The 21,961-nt window shown below is 42.0% G+C and overlaps 1 protein-coding gene across 2 annotated transcripts in view; it reads left to right on the top strand.

The window, feature by feature from the left end:
* CAP2 (cyclase associated actin cytoskeleton regulatory protein 2) overlaps positions 1-21,961 on the top strand; it is a 146,473-nt gene that overhangs the window by 47,672 nt on the left and 76,840 nt on the right. Inside the window, exons 1-2 of one of the 2 annotated variants that reach the window (XM_012476580.3) lie at positions 7,723-7,798; positions 15,634-15,711. In XM_012476580.3, the coding sequence (XP_012332003.2) occupies positions 7,778-7,798; positions 15,634-15,711 (99 nt within the window). In that variant the 5' untranslated portion in view covers positions 7,723-7,777. Of the gene's footprint in view, positions 1-7,722; positions 7,799-15,633; positions 15,712-21,961 lie in introns of those variants that run through there. The other variant, XM_012476579.3, reaches the window with a different exon arrangement.

Consider the following 21,961-nt stretch of genomic DNA (forward strand, 5'->3'; position numbering starts at 1 on the left):
TTAAAAAAGGGAAGGAAAACTAGCATTTGTGGAGGGTCTGCTAGGTTTCAGGCACTGGGCACAGCTATCAACAAACATTACTCCCCTTCATCATTAGGAGAGGTTTTGTTTTTGTTTTTGTTTTTTTCCTGAGACACAGTCTTGCTCTGTCACCCAGGCTGGAGTGCAGTAGCATGATCTCGGCTCACTGCAACCTCCGCCACCTGAGTTCAAGCAATTGTCCCACTTCAGCCTTTGGAGTAGCTGGGGTTACAGGCACTCACCATCATGCCTGGCTAATTTTTGTGTTTTTGTAGAGGTGGGATTTCACCATGTTGGCCAGGCTGGTCTTGAACACCTAACCTCAGGTGATCTGCCCGCCTCGGCCTCCCAAAGTGCTGGGATTACAGGCTTGAGCCAGCGCACCCAGCCAATAGTTTTTAATGTATCTTTTGAGGTAATGAAATCATGCCTCAGAAAAGTTGGGTAAGTTGGGAATGGCTATGTGTGTAGTAAGGGGTAGAGTCGAATTCAATCCAAGGCCTATCTGAAGCTCATGCTTATGGTTTCTCTACTATACCACACTGTTTTACAATGATTTCAGTCCTTCGTTATTAAGCAGTAGTTACTAAGCTTCTGTTGTAATAAAGGCCCTTCTATATAGGGTCCTACTGGCTTAGTCCTCCGGAATATATTTTCTATGTGGGGACACAAGGCATATATACATTCATGAACACTTAGATAAGAATATGACTTAAATAACACAAAATGAAAGGATAATGCCATATGCTTAGTGTCGCATTCTAATGTAAGGAGTACCTTGTTGTCTCTGATTTTTCTGAGTGGCCTTAGTAGCCAAATATCGTTTATTTGTGAAGACCCAAGATTCATCAACCATTGAAGGATTTGCCGGTTCTCTAAGTCAAAAGATTTGGCTTCAATGTGTTGATAAAGTGTTTAGATACCTTAAGTGATAGAAACACAAGTTAGAGAATTTGGAGAGGAGCCAATCGGCCAAGTGTTTTGTGGCTATACAGCGAATGAATTTGAAAATGCAGTTTTTTCAGGAGAATAGTTTTGTTCAGAATATAAATTTGTAACAATACTCATGCCTGTCAGAAAAGCAAATGGATTTAAATATGCAGTGGTGTTTTCTTTCTTTTCCTATTCCCATGCCTTAGAACTACTCACTGTTTTAAATTCTTTCTAGTCTTTGATCTTTTTAAATATAAATTGCAATAATAAATTATTTAGAAGAGTTCTACGTTGGGCTTTTTAAGTTACAATGATTGGTCTTACATTATAGATTTTGCAGACTTTCCTGCACATACTGTTTTTGTAACCTGCTTATTTAACTAAGACTATGTCTTCTGGGCCTGTTTCCATGTCAATGAGTTGAAGTCTACATTATCTTTTTTTTTTTGAGACAGAATCACTCTGTTGCCCAGGCTGGAGTGCAGTGGTGCGATCTCGGCTCACTGCAACCTCCGTTTCCCGGGTTCAAGCAATTCTCTTGCCTCAGCCTCCCAAGGAGCTGGGATTAAAGGCACCCACCACCACACCAGACTAATTTTTGTATTTTTAGTAAAGACAGGTTTTTGCCATGTTGGCCAGGCTGGTCTTAAACTTCTGACCTCAAGTGATTTGCCCACCTTGGCCTCTCAAAGTGCTGGGATTACAGGTGTGAGCTACAGCCCTCAGCCACATCATCATTTTTAATGACTGTATAGTATTTCTTCATGTGTTACACCATAATTGATTTAAACAATCAAAATCATATGTAGGTAAAGTAATGTATGTACAAGAATTTGGGGCTTGGACTAAGGTAACACATGTGAAGCCTCCAGGGTGTGACCTTAAGAGAGAACACTTCTTAAATTCTATACCATGGGCTCCTTGCTAACTCTATCCTGGTCCTATCCCTGCAAGGATGGTCATCTAGTAGTATTTATAATCATTTAAAAAAGTAGTGACATTTGACTTGTTTTCAGTTTTTACCCTATTGTAAACCAAATTGCAGTTAAAAGCCTTGTACAAACAATTACTATTATTATTATTATTATTGAGATGCAGTTTCACTCTCATTGCCAAGGTTGGAGTGCAATGGCACGATCTCAGCTCATTGCAACCTCCTTCTCCTGGGTTCAAGCGATTCTCCTGCCTCAGCCTCCCAACTAGCTGGGATTACAGGCACCCACCACCATGCCTAGCTAATATTTTGTATTTTTAGTAGAGATGAGGTTTCACCATGTTGGCCAGGCTGGTCCTGGACTCCTGACCTCAGGTAGTCCATCTGCCTCGGCCTCCCAAAGTTCTGGGATTATAAGCATGAACCACCATGCTTGACCAATTATTTTATAATTGTACAATTATTTTCTCAAGGAAAATTTCTACAATTGGAAATGCCTGGCCAATGGCAAGTGGTCCCTAATATTTATTGCCAAATTATTCTCCCACATATATGTTGTACTGATTCATATTCTCACAGTGTCTTAAATGCTTTAGGCTATTTGGTGATAATTATGAACTAGGAAAATAGGAGTTTTAGGGAAATGGTGCATGATTTGAATGAACATTAATATTCATGACATTGATTGTTTAAAAATACTTTGCCCTCTGCTGAACAAGCAGGAAAATAAAAACAACCCACATAAATCATCCTTTTTGCAAAAGAAAACCATTTATCAGTTCTACCTTTGATCTATTTGATGTTAGCAAGCAATTTGTTTAAACTGCCTCTTTGGGGTTGGATATGATGTATTTTGAATGGGGTTGGTGGGGTGTTGAGGTCATCTTAACTGAAACCAATAATGTAGCTGAAATATATAATAAAAGGTTTTAGGTCTGGATGTAGAAAAGACACGTTGGAGCTGTTTCTTAGTGTCTTAATTGTACACTGATGTAAAAACTTTTGTGAGCTGGAAGTTGCCAAGGCAACAGTCCTATTAATGAAAAATAAACCTCATTTATTATCAGTGCCTGAATGATTATTCTTTAAATAAATGTACCTAGTGGTCTAACACTGACATTCTCAGTCTACCTACTCCTCTTTCCTTCCCAAATTGCAAAACTATTTAGCCTTATTCAATAAGCATGCCTCCTTTCTCTGCCAGTGAGAGTAAAATCATTGGGAAAAAAAATCAGTAAACTGTAAGGGCATTAAAAATGCTAATTTTTAACAATTACCTAATATAAAATTATTGCCCTTTTGATATGTGCTGTGGCTAAGGCAGAGCCTAAAATCAACTGTGATTTGGTTGGTATTTGAGCAGGCCAGAGTCTTTAAATTAACTTGACTTTACGATTTAATGGAATATTGCCAACATATTTGTTAAGTAAGTGGAGTGTGACATTACTGCTTCCTTCCTCCAGTGAGACTGTAAATTTAGACTCCATTTTATTGTATGCACATGGACACTTCAGAAAGGCAGCTGTGGCTGAGTCGTAGCCTTTATGAAACCTCGTCTTGAGGAGCCCTGGAACTGTGTGAAGGGAGACAGTGGTTCCAATGACTGAGGACCAAGCCGTCTGCTTTCGGATTTTAGAGAAAAGGAAATCTTCTATCAAAAAAAAAAAAAAAAAAAAATGCATTCCCCTTTTCCTTTTCTTTTTTTGTGAAAATGCTTCTTGTGTTTTGTCAAGCTGACCAAATGGAAAATTTGCCATGGGTTAGTCATATCAGCAAAACCCATCCTGCCCAGGTTGGATGTTTGCTGTCTGTTCCACACAGTTCACACCTCAGCACTTACTACTCTCATGCACTAATGATTCTGTGTTCCTGTCTTGTTTCCCCTGATTTATATCTAATTTAGCACCTTGGCACACAGTAGGTATTCAGAAAATACTTAAAAAAAATTTTTTTTTTTTTAGATACAGAATCTCACACTGTCACCTAGGCTGGAGTGTAGTGGCGCCATCTCAGCTCACTGCAACCTCTGCCTCCCTGGTTCAAGCAATTCTCCTGCCTCAGCCTTCTAAGTAGCTGGGATTACAGGCACGTGGCACCACACCCAGCTAATTTTTGTATTTTTAGTAGGGACAGGATTTGACCATGTTGGCCAGGCTGGTCTCAAACTCCTGACCTCAGGTGATCTGCTCACCTTGGTCTCCCAAAGTGCTGGGATTACAGGCATGAGCCATTGTGCCCTGCCCAGAAAATACTTTTTGATTGTGAAATTGTATGATAAATTTGTTTAAATAAATAAATAAATAAATTTGTTTCACTCAATTCTTTTCAGCAGATTTCTGATAATAAAAAAAATGTTTGACATAGGAAAAATGGACAATCCATATTTGAAAAAGGGAACAAAAACCGTTCAGAATCCCACTGCTAGAAGATAACTTCCACTGACACCATGGCATGTCTATTTCATAAGGACATTTTTTCAGAGTCTAAAAAAGCCAATCATTGTACAGTCTGTCTTCTCCTTGGTAAGACAGAATCACAGTGTAATCCATGCTGGCCATGTGTATAGGGCAAGTGACACCTGCCAAGCACTAGCAGGGTACAGGTGGTTCAGATGAGATATTAAGATGCCGACCAATGACGGGACCACTCACAGACCAAGAAAAGCTGGCTCTTCTGTCTCACCATGGCAATTTCAGATTCAACCACAAATAGCAGGCAGTCTGATTTCTCATTTCTTAACTCAGCTTTAGACTGTGTTACTGACAAAACAGATTTTACCCTCAGAATAAGTTTTAGCGCAAGCAGACGTGTGAGTTTCTGTGTTGATGGCTCTTCTGGCTTGCTTCTTTGTGCCCTTTCCTAATGGCACACTGGGAAGAGAAAGAGTAATTTCCCGAACTTACCATGCACACTAGGGAAAGGTCCATGAGAACCCAAGAAGTCATCGCAAAGAAACATTTCATACTTCTTTATTTTATTCTTGGCTATGACAGCACCAAGGGGCAGTTTGGGTGTTGGTTTTGCGACCCTCCCCATCTCTATATCACCTCCGACCATCCCCAAATAAATATGCTAAAAAGAATAAGCACAAAGAATAAAATCTTTTGTAGTTAGTATATGCATCTTTAGAGAAGTTTGCTATTTTTAACAAGCAGAAACAATTGAAGTAACAGAGCACTTATCATAGAGTTTCATATGTGACCTTCCATATCACAGTTTCACTGTCCTTTCCACCAGACAACTATCTCTAAGCCCCTCTCAGGTAGGTTATTTCTCACCCTCACCCTCACCTCACCCGTAGTCTCCCCACACGTGTCAGTTCATGGGGAGATGAACTGAAATGGAAATTCCATATCATTGCCTGAATAAGTCCTTTCTAGTTTAAAAAAAAAAAAAAGTGGCGGAGGGGGCCAGATATTTTAACTCACGGGACTGATAGCAGAAGTTGGGAGGATACAGGGATATTAAGGCGTCTCCATCAACTACTTATAAATCAACATTGGTTGGGTTTAACCTTTCATCATTCATACTCAGTTCAGATCTTGACCATGTTGTTCCATTTGTTCTTCCATCTGCCCCGCGGGTCTTGAGCACCTGCTGTGCAGCAGGCAATGGGCAGGGTGGAAGCTGAGATTTGAAGGTGAGGTGGGACTTTGAAGTGGAGACTTGGAAGAGTGCTAGAGGGAGCATACTAGGACAAAACCAGGGATGGCTTGTCTAGATGGTGTAGACTAAGGAACTGCCTTTTTCCTGTATTACCATTATGGATTCATTACATGATTGGTATCACTTGGACTGGTGTATCAGGGAAAAGACAAATGCTTATGATATCCATCTGTGTCTTCTGTTTTTGAGAATGGTCATATGCCCCATCTGTTGTTCCTTGAGCCCTCATCACTAAAGTCAGCTCCCATACTTAATTTTCAGTCATGTTGCCTTGACCACAGTGAGCAGAATCCTTATCAAACGGTAAATACATGTAAGTTGTCTGCTATATGCAATACCCCATGCTAGGCTCAGCAGAGGATACAGAAGAAGAGAACAGGAAATCTTGGCTCTTTAGGGATGGAGAGCATCACTGAAAAAGCACTGAAGACACTATTTCCACAAAGTTAACCCACAGTGGTAATTAGTATGGGATTAGGGAGAGGGCGGTAGACTCAGGTCAGTAGACCTGACTCTAATCCTACATTTGTCCACCAATCTTGGGAAATTCACCAGCCTCTCCAGATCTTGATTTCTTTTTTGGAGAGGCAGAGACCTGTCTCTCGGTAAATAAATATATTTATTGTCCCAGGCCTTTCTCTTTCTCTTTTCTTTCTCCTTCCTTCCTTCCCTCGCTCTTTCTTTTTTTTTCTTTCTTCTTTCTCTCTCTTTCTCTCTTTCTTTCTTCTTTTTCTTGCCTAGGCTGGAGTGCTGTGGCATGATCATGGCTCACTGCAGCCTCAACCTTCTGTGCTCAAGCAATCCCCCAGCCTCAGCCTCCTGAATAGCTGGGACTACAGGCATGTGCCACCATGCCTGGCTGATTTTTTAAATTTTTTGTAGAGATGGGGTTTTGCCATGTTGCCCAGGCTGGTCTCAAACTCCTGGGCTGAAGTGATCCGCCCACCTGGGCCTCCCAAAGTACTGGGATTACAGGCATGAGCCACTGCGTCCAGCTCAGGGCTCCTTCATGCAGGGTCCTGGGGTGTGTGGGAGACCACCCTGACTGGGGCAGAGGGTGCATGGAGAGGAGTCATGGCCATGACGCTAGAAGATGAGGGTCCAATTGTACAGAGCTTTGGAGGCCAGGCAAAATTCTAGACTCGTCCAAGCCCTTTATAAGAAATGAGAGCCCTTGAAGTGATTATATGAGATGTAAGTGTCCAGGCGCTGGGTGAGTAGGGATGGGATGAGGCATTGTTTCCTTGGCCTGCAGCCTCTGCTCCCAAACACCATTAGCACATTTTTACCCCCGAGTCTTGTTTTCTTTCCTTTCACTCTTCATTTGTAATCTCCCATTACCATGGCTGCCCTGTGCTCAGCAGAGAGGCAAAGTGCTCACGTGGCTGCTTTATAAATACTTTTGGGTGGTGACAGTTCCCGTGACTGGCTTAACTCTGCCCACTTGTCTTCTTCCATTAGGTAAGTAGTAGCAGCTCCGAAGTCAGTCTTGCTGGTAGGTTTCCAAAGAACTGGCTCAATTCAATCATATCCAGCTCCCATGATCTGCATTGTTTTCATCTACTTTTGCCAAACTTTCCCATTTTCTGTGCTTCAAGACTCTCCCCGGGCAATAAAAAAGAAATTGGAAAGAATCAGGATTTAGGAATTCTTGCTTCAGCTTTGCCACTGGGGCAGAGAGCTTCATTATTTATTTTTTTGAGAGCTTTATTTTTTAAAAAAAATTGCAAGGGTTGAACGAAATGAGCCCCTTCGGATGGTATAAGTGTATGGTTTTGTTACAGTAGGTAGGCAGACATGAGCAGGGCAGGAGAGCTCCCCACTCCACGAATGTCAGGCCACCATCAGGTGATGGTCCAGAGGTTGTTAACTATCTCTCTAAAATAGTAACTGGTCGCAGCTGGCACCAAGGAAAGGCAATCTCCCGATAAATAGAAAAAAAACCCTGAAAGTGATAAGGTCCCGATAAGAGCTAAGGAGTTGGGTGAGCGGACTCAATCATGAGCACTAAGAGGCAAAATGGCAGAGTTTAACTGATCTGTGACCTTCCTCTAGGAACGCTCCGCCGGTAAGGTAAAAAAATGCCTCAAGTGAGCATGCGCACAACCTAAATAAACACACTGCGCATGCGGTCCCTCCCAAGGGCTGGCAGGTGTGCCTGCGGACAGCCCACGCCAAGGGAAGAATCGGGAGAAGAGACACAGACCCAGGAAGAACGCCAGCATGGAAAACCCCGAGTCAAAGGTCAGACCACACACTTGAATCTCTCAAGTCGCCACCTAGCCCTCTTCCAAGTGTACTTCCTTTCATCCCTGCTCTAAACTTTTTAATAAACATTCCCTCCTGCTCTCAAACTTGCCTCAGCCTCTCCGCCCCCCAGCCTATGCTCCTCGAATTCTTCCTTCCTCCCTTCCTTCCTTCTTCCCTGCCTGCCTTCCTCCCTTCCTTCCTTCCTCCTTCCCTTCCTCCCTTCCCTCCCTCCCTCCTTCCTGCTTCCTTCCTTTCTTCTTTCCTTCCCTCCCTCCCTCACTCCCTCCCTCCTTCCTTCCTTCCTTTTCTTCCTTCCTTTCTTTCTCTTTTACTCTCTTCCTCTTTCTCTTTCTTTCTCTCTCTTTTTCTTTCTTTCTTTGTCTCTTTCTCTCTTTCTTTTCTTTCCGTCTTTCTTTTCTTATATCGCTCTTTCATCAGGCTGGAGTCAGTGATGCGATCTCGGCTCACTGCAACATCCACTTCCCAAATTAAAGCGATTCTCCTGCCTCAGCCTCCCGAGTAGCTGGAATTATAGGCACCGCACCACCATGCCCAGCTAATTTTTGTATTTTTAGTAGAAACAGGGTTTCACCATGTTGGCCAGGATGGTCTCAATCTCTTGACCTAGTGATCCGCCCGCCTCAGCCTCCCAAAGTACTGGGGTTACAGGCATGTGCCACTGCCTGGCCGAATTCTTTCTTATGAGGAGTCAAGAACTGCAGTTGCTGCAGACTTGTATAGATTCACTGCTGCTGACAGTTTTGTAGGGGAATGCCCTCTGAGCTGTTTTGTTAATTCAGCTGCTAATGAAAATGGAATAGAAATGAGAAACAAAATACATGAGGTATGATTTAGGACAGTGGTTTTGAAAGTGCGATGTCCAGACTCGAAGCATCCACCTCACCTGAGAACTTGTTAGAAATGTGAACTCTTGGGCCAACCCAAATCTACTGAATCGGAAACTCCGGAAATGCAACTCAACTATCTATAACAAAGCCTCTAGTTGATTCTGATAGACACTCAAGATCGGGAACCACTGGTTCAAGCCTTCTGCAAGGTGCATAATATGTCAACTCAGATATCTTATTCTGACTTTATGGGGTTGGTGCTTATGTTTATGTTTGCAAAATCAGGCATCTTCAGTTTTGTTTTAAGCAAAATTGTGAAATGAGTGAAATTTGTCTTTGGCATTCTATCACCTCTTTTTTTGGGCCCATTTCTTGTCGTTTATTTCATCTGTCAGATCCTTCTTTGCCTCTTCATTGTCAGAAACTCAAGGGACTTTTCCTTTAGGGTAGGGTAGAGGCCCCTACACAATAGATCTGGAAACACAGTGTCTCTAATTATGAAAACAGGGCATCAGTAGACCAACAGGGGAGGTATGTGAGGATGGCATTGGTGGTGACCATCCCAGGGACTGCAAATTGCACTGAGTGAACAGATGCTCATTCCTCCATCTTTAGAGGAAGAAAGGCCCCTTCCCTTTGCTGTCTGGTTCTCAAGAAGAGGGCTGATGCAGTTTCGGAAGGATCTGGAAGTGCCTTTAGCACAAGCACCCAGGTTGGATGCTTTTTCCATCTTTCAATTATTGCCTGTGGCCTTTCCCCACCATGTTCCTGTTCATTTTGCCACCCATATGGGATTTTGCAGCCGGTAGTGCTCTCAGTGAAACAACGCAAAGCTTTCATGAGTATCCAGAAATCAACCAAGCTTCCCTAGGGAGCCAGCTCTCTTTCCTGAGAGAATTAAATGGAAATCAGTCATATCTCGTTGGTGTCTGCTTGCTCCCAAGGCTGGTTTCAAACTGATTTCTGAAATTCATTCCCCTATTCTTTGTCCTAAGACCACACAGCAATAGATGTTCCACTAACCTGTCTGAGAACCCCAGTTGCTGGTGCGATAACTGATAAAAGTTCGAACAGAATGCACAGACTTGACCTTGCCAAAATTATCCCTTTCCTCTCTGCACACACATGCTCACAGGCAGATAGAGGCACATGTCCACCCACAGAGGTTGCCCAACCTTTCTGAGCCCTGCACACATGTGATGGACAAACTCAGCAAAACCCCTCGATTATTCGTCGTTACTAAAAACCCCTACGTTTGGCTTTTTCTTTCACAGTGTTTTGAACTGCCTTAGTGAGCCAAATTCCCCCTTTCAAGTTACCAGACTCAGCAGGTTTAGTAAAATTGCTCCTAAATAGGATGCTGTCTGGTTGAAGGGACTCATGGAACTTTCCAGAAGGAAGAAGCAAGTGGATCAGAAATTGGAATGAAAGTCCTTTCACATGTGGACTGATGAGGTTAAAAATGAACGTGGATTAGAGTCTGCTAATTATGCCCAGAGTTCCAGGATGCTGAAAGAAGTACACAAATTCTCAGAAAGGTTTCGTCTACATAAGCAAAATGGAAGGGAGGGTTGAAACAGATCTCTCAATATTGGGTCATTCTCCACCCCAACATCAACTTCTATTGTTCCCATGAAACACCATTTGGAGGAAGAGACTAATTAATGAAATTGGCCATCTTTGCTAATCAGACCTTTGCTAATCAGACCTGCCAGAAAATTGCTCTATTAGCAACAGGCTAAATGTTGTTACCAGGCAAAGTAAAAAGGCTAATGATCACGCTCATCTTGGGATAACTACAAAAATATTTTCAATGCCACCTCTGAGCTACAATTTTAACTGCAGAAGTCAAACCATCTGACTTACTGTTTCCACAGCAACTACAATTCAGTCGGCTCTGCAAGGCTTGTCATAGATGAGGACGTTACCTCTATATTATCATTGCTGGGGAAAAGTGCACTTATTTATAGCCAAGCTGTGCAAAGTTGTATTTTGTAGTCTTTTATTTGGAACGTGGTCATTAGAGACTGACAGAAGTCCTTCTGAATCACTGAAATATATGTTTTGATACATGGAAAATTACTGCATAGCTTAGCTTGAGCTTCCCATGCATAAAGTCATAATGGCCTCCAGGACAGTGAGATTTGAAAACCCTCTATTCTTCCCTAAGGAACATCCAAAATTTTACATCTTAAGCAGTGTAGTCCTAGCAATCAGTCTAAAGGACAAAGAGAAAGAAGATGGTGTACTCCAAAATGGCTTTGAGAAAAACATACACTCATTTAAACATTCAGGAGACTTATATCTGTTGTGTTAATGATGATTGAATTTGTGATTTTAAATGTAAGTAGTCTACAAATCTTGGTTTGATTTCAAGCAATTTTTTCTCCGTGGGAAAAAATATCCTTGGATGAGAAGTGACAAGGAATGTTAGAAACAAGAATAAGGTGTTCGTTCATTTCAGTTATGTTCTGGAACATTTGTCAGATGCCAGAACGTTAATATGAAGTGATTTGACAAAAACGAGTCATTTTTCAGTTAGTTAACACATTTACCCTTCCAGCCCAGAAAATTATCTGATATTGACACGGGGATGAAATCAACCTAATCTTCCTGTTTGTTATTTTAGGTATCTGTTTTTGAAAATGTACTGAGCTGGTTCTTGCCTATCTATTAGAGAAGTCAGTCATATCCAAGATTGCAGAGGGATAGAAACTTCCCATAAACAGATGTGGAACTAACAAGGAGGAGATTAAAAATGAAATTATGTATAGAAGAATATAAACTCATGACCAAATAAAATCAAATCACAGAATTTTTCCCTCCCCACAAAGTTAAAGAAAAACACCTCAGTAATAATAAGGTGTTTGCTCACTCAAGCAAACAAAAGACCCATAACCTAAAGCAATACATTTTAGTAACTGGTGGCTGAGTGGCTTTTGATTCCTAACCCTGCCCCCAACCCCCTTTAAAGAAATTTCTTAGGGGAAATGAAATCAGGAAAGGAGAATATGAAGCAAGAAAAGAACTCCATGGACTGCTTCTGTTTATAGATGTAAAATCCTCATGTCTAGGTTCTGAATCAGAGAAATGATCTAAAGTCACAAGGGACGACTCCATCCAAATGGCGTGTGTTCCAAGTAGGTGGAGTGAACCCTGGTTTGGGGCATGTAGCAAATTCCCAGAAGAATGATCAGCACCTGAAGACACAAATAAAGACTGGACATCACCCAAGCCAAATTCTTCCTATCCCTCTTCTATCAGGCCTTAAAGAATTTAGCCCCCAGATTCTTGCTTGAAAGGGCAAAGGAGCTGATCTCCAGTATCATGGCAAGGAATCCCCTACATTTTATCAGAAAAATTAAAATACCTGAAAAAATTAAAATATGTGCAAGATGGAAAGAGCCAATGTGGCAGCTGCAATTAATGTGTCAGAAAGGAGGCTAGCATGCAAAGTAGAAAGATGTGGGCTTACCCTTGGAGAAAACAGGACTTAAGGAACAGAAACAGGTTCCTCACAATGGCTTCATAAGAGGATAACTTGTACTCTTAGAACTTAACAAGAGTATAAAAAGTATTTTTAAAATAGCCTAAAGACAAGGTGATAAAACAAGAAGGAAATTAAAATGGAAATTGAAAGTCTGACAAATCAAGAATTAAACACATTGGTGCAAAAATGATATATAAATTAGAAATGTTGACATACATGAGACCTGCTGAAAATTTGTTTACTAACAATAAAAGTATTCTTATAATCACAACAAACAAGGAGATTAAAGACAGAGAGACTCTAAAAGATATGAAGACATTCAAATATTCTACAGTATGAGGATAATAACTGGGTCCCTGAATAGACACTCTAACAGAAGGAACAGAAGAGATATTGAAAGATATAATAAAATTTCCCAGAAATGAAGAAAGGACCAAATCTCTTCCAGGAAATATAGTATGGAATGTTCAAAATACAAACATATCTTAGTTAAGCTATTAAACCTTAAGGATAAAGAAATAATTCTTGAGTTATCAAATCAGAATAAGTCAATTTCCTACAAGGGAGAAAAAAGTCAAGCTAGTCTCAGACTTTACCATTGCCACATCTGGGGCCACACTGTCTGAAAATGGAGAGAGTGAATGACCCAAGGATATTATATCCCATCAAAATGTTTAAAGACAACAGGAAGACATGCTTCAACCTGAAAGAATGAAAACAGCTTTGAGACCTTGTCGAAGAAAATACACAATAATGAATGTCTGGCCAATTAACAAAATAAAAATAACTCAAAAATGGAGAAGTTATGGTGAGAATCACTAGGTTTGCTTAAATGCAGACATATACTAATACTTCACAACTATGTACAGTCATATTACAGATCGAATATGAATGCTGTCAGTTTGGACAAAACAAAAATAACTAAAAACTATGGAAGATAGGGATCAGAGATGAAAAACAATGTAAGTACTTATGTTCTCATCTTTCCCAGCAAGAAGTCAATCTATACTATCTAGAATTATGTCATTTAGGGTGCAAACTCATAACTGTCCCAATCTCCACATTTTATCATCTTTTCTTTAACCTTAGAATGATCATTAAGGACATAAAAAATTACGGTGCAGAAACTTTTCTTTGAGGTTTAACAGTTCTTTTTCATCTCTGCTATTCAATCATAATTAAAATATATGCTTTTTTACTCAATGGTGGTTAAAAATTTAAATTTTAAAAATAAATTTTTTTTAAAAAGTGTAGCACTAGGTATGACCCCATTTTCTAAGTCTCTCTGCATATATTCTTAAAACGTGGTTACAATAATATTCAATGATTATTTCTAGGTTGTGAGGCATTTTTTAAAAATTTTAATCTTTGCTGGGTGTGGTGGCTTATGCCTGTAATCCCAGCACTTTGGGAGACCAAGACAGGAGGATTGCTTGAGCCCAGGAGTTTGAGACCAGCCTGGAAAACATAGCAAGAACCCATCTCTACTAAAAAATTTAAAAGTTAGCTGAATGTGATGGTGTGTGCCTGTGGCCCCAGCTACTCAGGAGGCTGAGGCGGGAGGATTGTTTGAGTCCAAGAGTTGGAGGCTGCAGTGAAGCAGGATTGTACACTGTACTGCAGCTAGGGTGACAGAGTGAGACCCTGTCTCTAAAACAAACAGGCAAAAAACAAAAAACCTCTATTCTTTGAAACATTCTTTTTTTTTTTTTTTTGAGACAGAGTCTCACTTTGTCACCCAGTCTGAAGTGCAGTGCACAATCTTGGGTCACTACAACCTCTGCCACCCAGGTTCACTGATTCTCCTGCCTCAGCCTCCCAAGTAGCTGGGACTACAGGCACAAGCCACCATGCCTGGCTAATTTTTGTACTTTTAGTAGAGACAGGGTTTCACCATGTTGGCCAAGCTGGTCTCGAACTCCTGACCTCAGGTGATCTGCCCACCTTGGCCTCCCACGGTGCTGGGATTACAGGCATGAGCCGCCATGCTTTGCCTAATCTTTGAAACTTTCCGCATTAAAAAAAAAAAAATTAAGTTAATACACTTTATCTTACAAGAATAACTGCATGAATTTTCTTTTCTTTGTGTGTGTGTGTGTGTGTGTGTGTGTATGTGTGTGTGTTTGAGATGGAGTCTCACTCTGTCACCAAGCTAGAGAGCAGTGGCATGATCTTGGCTCACTGCAACCTCCACCTCCCGAGTTCAAGCGATTCTCCTGCCTCAGTCTCCCAAGTAGCTGGGATTACAGGCACCTGCCACCACGTCCGGCTAATTTTTGTATTTTTAGTAGAGACAAGGTTTCACTGTGTTGGCCAGGCTGGTCTTGAACTCCTGACCTAATGATTCACCCACCTCTGCCTCCCAAAGTGCTGGGATTACAAGCATGAGCCACCATGCCCAGCCGAATAACTACATGAATTTTCTTAAAAACTAGAAAAAAATGTCAAAATGGTTAATTATGGGTGATCTGGATGTTTTTTCTTCATACGCTTAGGTAATTTTTTTAATTTAATACATTAATATAACAAAAAAAGAATGAACAAAACGTAAAAATTAGCAAATTAGTTGAATGAGTAGAGGGTGAAGGTAAGAGAATATGTGTTTGAGGACATTCCTGCTTGCATGTATCCTTATGGGGTGTTGAGTGCAGGTGGGGCCCCTTCTACCAGGGCCCAAATGCCACTGAAATCTCTCCCAGGCCCATCTTAATGATTAGAAGCCACTGGCTTTCAGTGAGCATCTCTGCATGGGGACGGCTTAAGGGACCATTGAAGAAAATATGCAATTTCCACTAGAAGGTGTAGAATAGAATTTGGGCACAGTATGAAAGAGGATAAGAGAGAGACAGCCTTTGAAAACACGCACACTTTGGGGCTCAAACATTTTTTAACAACTTTATTGAAATATAATTCACATGTCATAATATTCATCCTTTTAAAGTGTATGATTCAGTGTATTCACCAACTTGTGAAACCATCATCACTGTCTAATTCCTGAACATTTTCACCACCCCCAAAAGAAACCCTGTATCCATTAGCGGTTCACTCCCCATTCCTCCCTCCCAGCAGCCCCGGCACCCACTCATCTGTGGTAGTTTCTGTCTCTATAGATTTGCTTCTCCTGGACATGTTATATAAATGGGATTATACAAATGTGCTCTTTTTCGACTGGCTTCATTTACTCAGCATAATGTTTTCAAGAGTCACCTACGTCGTAGCAGGTGTCAGTACCTTGTTTTTTTTTTAAATGCTGAATAATATTTCATTGTATGGGTATATCACATTATTGGTTCATGAGTTGATGGATGGTCAGGTTGTTCCCATGTTTTGGTTATTATGTGATGCTGTTATGAACATTCATTTATCAGTTTTTGTGTGAACATATGTTTTCATTTTCTTGGGTATATACCTGCGGGTAGAATTGCCAGATTATATGGTAACAATGTTTAGGAGTTAAACCTTGAAACTGCCATCTTCGTCTTTGTTCACAGGCGGAAATGGTGCACAGCGCTTTCCAGGCACAGCGGGCATTCCTTCTGATGGCCTCTCAGTACCAACAACCCCATGAGGTAAGAGAGTGTCCTGAGAGCCAGGGCAAGACGGAAAACAAAGAGGCAACAGAAGCATTTATTGTAGGAGGCCTCCTAAAAATGAGACTTAAAGCCCGTGTAGGTTGTGTCTCTAACTGGATCACAGTACAGAACAATTCTTCTCTCTCCATAATCTTATTAATAGTAGACAGGTTTTTTTTTTTAAGTACGCCATTTGCAAAAAAAAAAAAAAGCAATGTGTCTGTTTACTACTAATATATCATTATGGCCAAATTCATATTGTAACAAATGGACATCACCAGCGTAAAAGGTGAGTTGATTTGTGTTATCTTTATACTAGTCTCAGCAACCTTTTTATAATCAAGGAGGTGTTTACAACTGATTTTTAGCTCAGATTTTGAGCTGCTTTGTTATCAAAGACTGTTCACATCTATGACCATCTCTAACCCCCGTGTATGGATTTGATTAGCTCCTATATCCTAAGTAGCAAAGATGTGCTAAATCGGTGGTTAAATATTTTGTGTTTATGGGTCATCTGCGGAGCTTTATTGCGGTTCATTAGGCCTGGATTGTGACCCAAGATTCTGCTTTTTTTTGAGATGGAGTTTCACTCTTATTGCCCAGGCTGGAGTACAATGGCACGATCTTGGCTCACCGTAACCTCCGCCTCCCAAGTTCAAGCAATTCTCCTGCCTCAGCCTCCCGAGTAGCTGGGATTACAGGCACCTGTCACCATGCCTGGCTAATTTTGTATTTTTAGTAGAGATGAGGTTTCTCCATGTTGGTCAGGCTGGTCTTGAACTCCCGACCTCAGGTGATCCGCCCGCCTTGGCCTCCCAAAGTGCTGGGATTACAGGCATGAGCCGCTGCGCCCAGCCAAGACTCTGCGTTTTTATAAGCTCCTGGGTGATACCTACGCTGCTGATCCTCACTCTCAAAACACCAAAATAGGAAAGAATTTTCATGAGTCTATAAGAATGTAGGCATAGTCCACCTCTCCTTTCTCTTCCACCATGAATATGAATAAACTTTTCTTAGGTTAAAGATATTTAGAGGTGTTAGAGGATCTGATGCTAACTGCAACAATATTACCAACGTAGTAATTTTAGCAACTTTTAATCTATTGTAAAATTGCCAAGTAAGGCCCATCGTAAATTTTAATACAGAAGGAATAAAAATGTGGGAACAGATGTTAAGAGCAAAGTAGTGGTTGGCAGAGGTCCGTCTCATTCCCCAGGCCCTGTAAATTTCCCATCCTGTAAACCAAAGTCTGATCACCACCTGCCTAAACTACTGACATTGTATCATGCAAATAGCTGCATTCCCTCTACTAAGGGTTCGTAATAACAACTTTTGACCATGCTGATTGTGTCGTGAATGAAATTATTCATTAAAAAGTAGTCCTACTACCAGCATACTTTGTTGTATCAGAAAGAAAAAAATTGTTCTTTTAGCTAAATATTCTGCATCTGAAGTTTAGTAACATTTATGTAAATAAAAAATAAATTGCGTATACATTACGACACAATAACTTAAATGTAATAGCTCACTTTGAATACAAAACAAACTCTTGAAATTGAAAAATTTGAGCTAAGAATCGTGGGAATCCAGACCTTTGACCTTCAGGGGATGACACTCAGCTCCATAAAGGGGCAAGACCTGGGACCCGAGACCCTCCCTGGAACGGTCATTCCCAGCCATGCTTGTGCTGTAGAATCACCTGCAAAATTTTTTAAAATACCAGTACCTGGGTCCCAACCCAAGGGATTCTGACTTCATTGGTCTGAGGAGTGGCCTGGGCTTTGAGATTGCCACAGGCTTCATGGGTGATTCTGACTTTCTGCCAGAGCTGTCGGCCCCCACCTGAGATGGATAGATCACCTCCCTCCATGTGAAGTGAGGAGTTAGCTCACAGCCTATGTAGGAGGCTCTATAGGGATGAAAATAGTCCATGTTCCACCATGAATGCGTCTTCCTCCTTGGTCTTCTCAATCTCTGCTTTGCAAAAGAGCAAAGTGAAACTGGGAAATCACAAAGCAATGTGTTGTAGGTTCAGCCTCAGCCTGCCTTTTCTGTGAAGTGGGAGGAGAGGTGGTCCAGTTGAGATTCTCAGGTTGAGGAAGAACTGTGACTTTCCCCAATGAGTTACCACTCCCTCCCTTCCCTAAGCCCCAGAACCAGAGGCCTCTCCACTGGCTTTCCAGGCCTTAGACAAAAAAGGCACTGAGCAAATATGGGCTGAAATTGTGAATGAATGAACAATACATGAATGCATTGGGTCTGTGGCATTCCGGAATGAGCCATGGTCAGAGACACTGTGTTTCTTAGCCTGTGGCTGTGCAGATTCTTGGGTCATGTCTACAGTTTCTCTTTCTTACTCTACTGCATTCTTTTTTTTTTTAAAGAGGATTCTCACTCTTGCTCTGTCACCCAGGCTGGAGTGCAGTGGTGCAATCCTAGCTCACTGCAGCCTCAAACTCGTAGACTCAAGTGATCCTCCCACCTCAGCCTCCTGAGTTGTAATTATAGGCGTGAACCACTGTGCCTGGCTCTATTAAATTCTTGATAAAAGGGAGAGAAACTGGATCCCAGGGAGGCCTGCACTGGAGATATCTGGCAGCACTTGTCACAATGCTCCACGTGCAGTCAGGCCTGGACCAGGACCAGCAAAATGCGGAGCAGGCTTATGACGCCCACCTCCCTTCCTGGCCCTTCCCTCTATCCCTTTCCTCTTTATTCCAAACGCCATCCTACTACTTCCACCTGAGAGGGAAGCAGACCTGAGCGATCACCATATGTTGCACAGAACCCCTGTCCACTCCAGTGGGGATGACACAGGTTCAGGAGGCTGAAGAGACCCAGAACCAGCCAACAAGAGCTGGGGTTTTACTGGGGACTTGTATACAGGGGAGGGAGTTCAGTGGCAGAGGGCTGGACAGGAGAACCACAACCACTTGCAAAAGTCATGTAATTTACATAGCATTTTCATCTAACATCCTCCGCCTAACAGCTTTCACCTGGCAACCTTCATTTAACCTAAAACAAAACACCTCCATCCCCTGTGTGACTGGTGTTCCATGGCATTGCCCGGGAAGCACCAGGGGCTCAGCTGTTCCTCATAGAAGAGCAGTGGGTCTCCAGGTTGGCCACTCCCAGATTCCTTAGTTGCAAACTCTGAACACATTCAGCTGCATCTGCCATATAAGGTCACTCTCAGGGGATGCTCAAGTCATTGCTGTCAGGTGTGTCTGTCATACACAACCACCACAGTGGTGAAAACAGTCTATGGCCAGGCCCTGATCCACCCAGTGTGCATTCTAGAAGATGTATCATAAAGATCAGTATCATAATGCAGATCGTATTTTCTCATAGGAACAATTATTATGACTATTTGTGTCTTACGTCTTCCTCCTTCCAGGAGGAAGAGAATTAACTACTGTAATTTCAGCCCTCATTGACATACAGCAGCGATTCTCCAACTGTAGCGCACATGGCGGTTCCCTGGAGGGTTGTCAAAACTCGGATTGCTGGGCCCCACTTACAGAGTTTCCAGTTCAGTAGGTCTTGGTTGAGTCCTGAAACATTGCGGTTCTAAAAAAGTACCTGGGTGATGTGATACTCCTGGTCCGGGGACCACACTTTGGAGCCTGTGCTGATGGATGGCTCTCACTGTTACACCTGGAGATTTATTTCAGGTGCTTCAGAATTTCATTTCCAACTGTCTCTAGACCACCACCTCTCAAACTTCAGCATTCATTTGAATCATCTGGAGATCTTGTTAAAGGGCAGAGTCTAATTGAATTGGTCTCAGGTGGGGCGCAAGAGTCTGTAGTTCTAGCAGGCTCCCTGGCGATGCTGGTGCTGCGGGTTTCTCACTACACATTGAGCAGCAAGACTTTAGTCATTGACGTCCAAAATCCCGAAAGAACAGAATCCCTTGGTAGTCAAATCTCGAATTCAAATTCTCTTCTCCTACAATTTCTGTATCAGAGTAGGCCGTGTTATGTTATGTTATGTTATGTTATGCAGTAACAAATACCTTTAAAATTTTAGTGATGGATAACCACAGTTTATTTCTTGGGCACACTGTCTGTCTAACTACTGCAAATCAGCTTAATATCTAGTGGATGAGTTACTAAATGACTCATATAATTATTTGCTTAGAGCTGTAACAGGGCTCTGAGAAAAAAGGTATAGAATGAATCTTTTTTTTTTTTTTTTTTTGAGACAGAGTCTCACTCTGTCGCCAGGCTGAAGTGTAGTGGTGCAATATTGGCTCACTGCAACCTCCGCCTGCCAGGTTCAAGGGAGTCTCCTGTCTCAGCATCCCGAGTAGCTGGGACTACAGTCATGTGCCACCACGCCTGGCTAATTTTTTGTATTTTTAGTAGAGATGGGGTTTTGCCATGTTGGCCAGGATGGTCTCAAACTCTTGACTTCATGATCTGCCCGCCTTGGCCTCCCAAAATGCTGGGATTACAAGCATGAGCCGCCGCGCCCGGCCAGACTAGATCTTTAATAGGAGTTTTGGGCAGTGGGGAGGGAAGATCTTTCAGGGCTGGAGGACCTTCCAGGGAGTCCCTCGGATCCTGCTAACGAATGCAAGTGACCACTCTTGCTGCTACAGCATAAGGCAAAACTAAACCAACATTAGTGGCCGATTGTGGCTCACGTCAGCCTTGTGAGACCCTGAGCAGAGAACCTAGCTCTGCCTTAGCCCAGATTTCTGACCTGCAGAAACCGTGAGATGATAAATGGATATTGTTTTAAGCCATTAAGTTTGTGGTAATTTGTAACACAGCAGTAGAACACTAACAGGGATTCTCTCTTCCCTTCTCGCTGAACTCTAAGGTAATAAACTTTTTTTAAATTTTTGTGGGTACATAGTAGGCATCTATGTTTATGGGATTCATGAAATGTTTTGATACAGGCATGTTATACGTAATAATCACAGCATGGGGAAGGGGGCTTCCATCCCCTCAAGCATTTTTTCTTTGTGTTACAGACAACCCAATTATACCATTAGTTGTTTTAAATGTACAATTATCATTGTACTCCCCTGATGGTATCTTCCTTGGGGTGGTGCCCGTCAAGGCATCAGATACGTGGTCTACAAGAGGTTACCTTTGCAGCTCAGGCCAGAGTTTTGGAGTCACCCATGGTTAAAATTATTCACACTCTGTTTTCTCATCTCTCACAGGCGATGTGACGTGGCCCCAGGCAAAAAAAAAAAAAAAAAAAAAAAAAAAAAAAAAAAAAACACTTGCTGATGTCAACTAAACACTTTCTACAGTTCTTTTTTGACATAAAACTCTTATAAATGACTGTGTCGTGTGGCTCTTATGTGTAGTGTTTGCAAAAAGGACCCTGGATAGTGAATAAGGAATGGGCCAGGTCCAGATCCTGTGGCTGAATTATTAATGTATCACTGAATATTGTTTTTTATGCTTGAGAATTGAAGCATTTTTATGCTTGAGAATGTGCTGTCAAATAGTAGGCCTTATTCATTCTTTTTTTTTTTTTTTTTTTGAGACGGAGTTTCGCTCTTGTTACCCAGGCTGGAGTGCAATGGCGCGATCTCGGCTCACTGCAACCTCCGCCTCCTGGGTTCAGGCAATTCTCCTGCCTCAGCCTCCTGAGTAGCTGGGATTACAGGCACGCACCACCGTGCCCAGCTAATTTTTTTGTATTTTTAATAGAGACGAGGTTTCACCATGTTGACCAGGATGATCTCGATCTCTTGACCTCGTGATCCACCCATCTCGGCCTCCCAAAGTGCTGAGATTACAGGTGTGAGCCACTGCGCCCAGCCGAATTTTTTTTTTTAATAAGACCACAGACCACAGACCAAAATGTACCCTTCAGTTCCTCCAGCCTCACCCGGCCATCTATCCTGGCAGAAGCAGGACGAGGGATTCAGACCCCCAATTTCAAATTTCCTTTCTCATTTTGGCAGTGAGGAAACAGGTCTCTTGCATTCTCTAATGCAAGGGCATTCCAACTTTTCAGCCTTGACCCACAGACCCAGTTTCACAAAACAGTACTCTTACCATGTGCACTACATTCTGACATTTTTCTTCTGGTCTATTCTGTGCTGTGGTCATGACCTACTGAACTGATTTTTTTTTTTTTTTTGAGACAGAGTCTCGCTCTTTAGCCCAGGCTGGAGTGCAGTGGTGCACAATCTCAGCTCACTGCAACCTCCACCTCCCAGGTCCCGGTACAAGCAATTCTCCTGCCTCAGCCTCCTGAGTAGCTGGGATTGTAG

The sequence above is a fragment of the Aotus nancymaae genome, unplaced genomic scaffold (assembly GCF_030222135.1).
Source record: "Aotus nancymaae isolate 86718 unplaced genomic scaffold, 86718_ANA_hifiasm-v0.15.2.pri h1tg000051l, whole genome shotgun sequence".
Lineage (NCBI taxonomy): Eukaryota > Metazoa > Chordata > Mammalia > Primates > Aotidae > Aotus > Aotus nancymaae.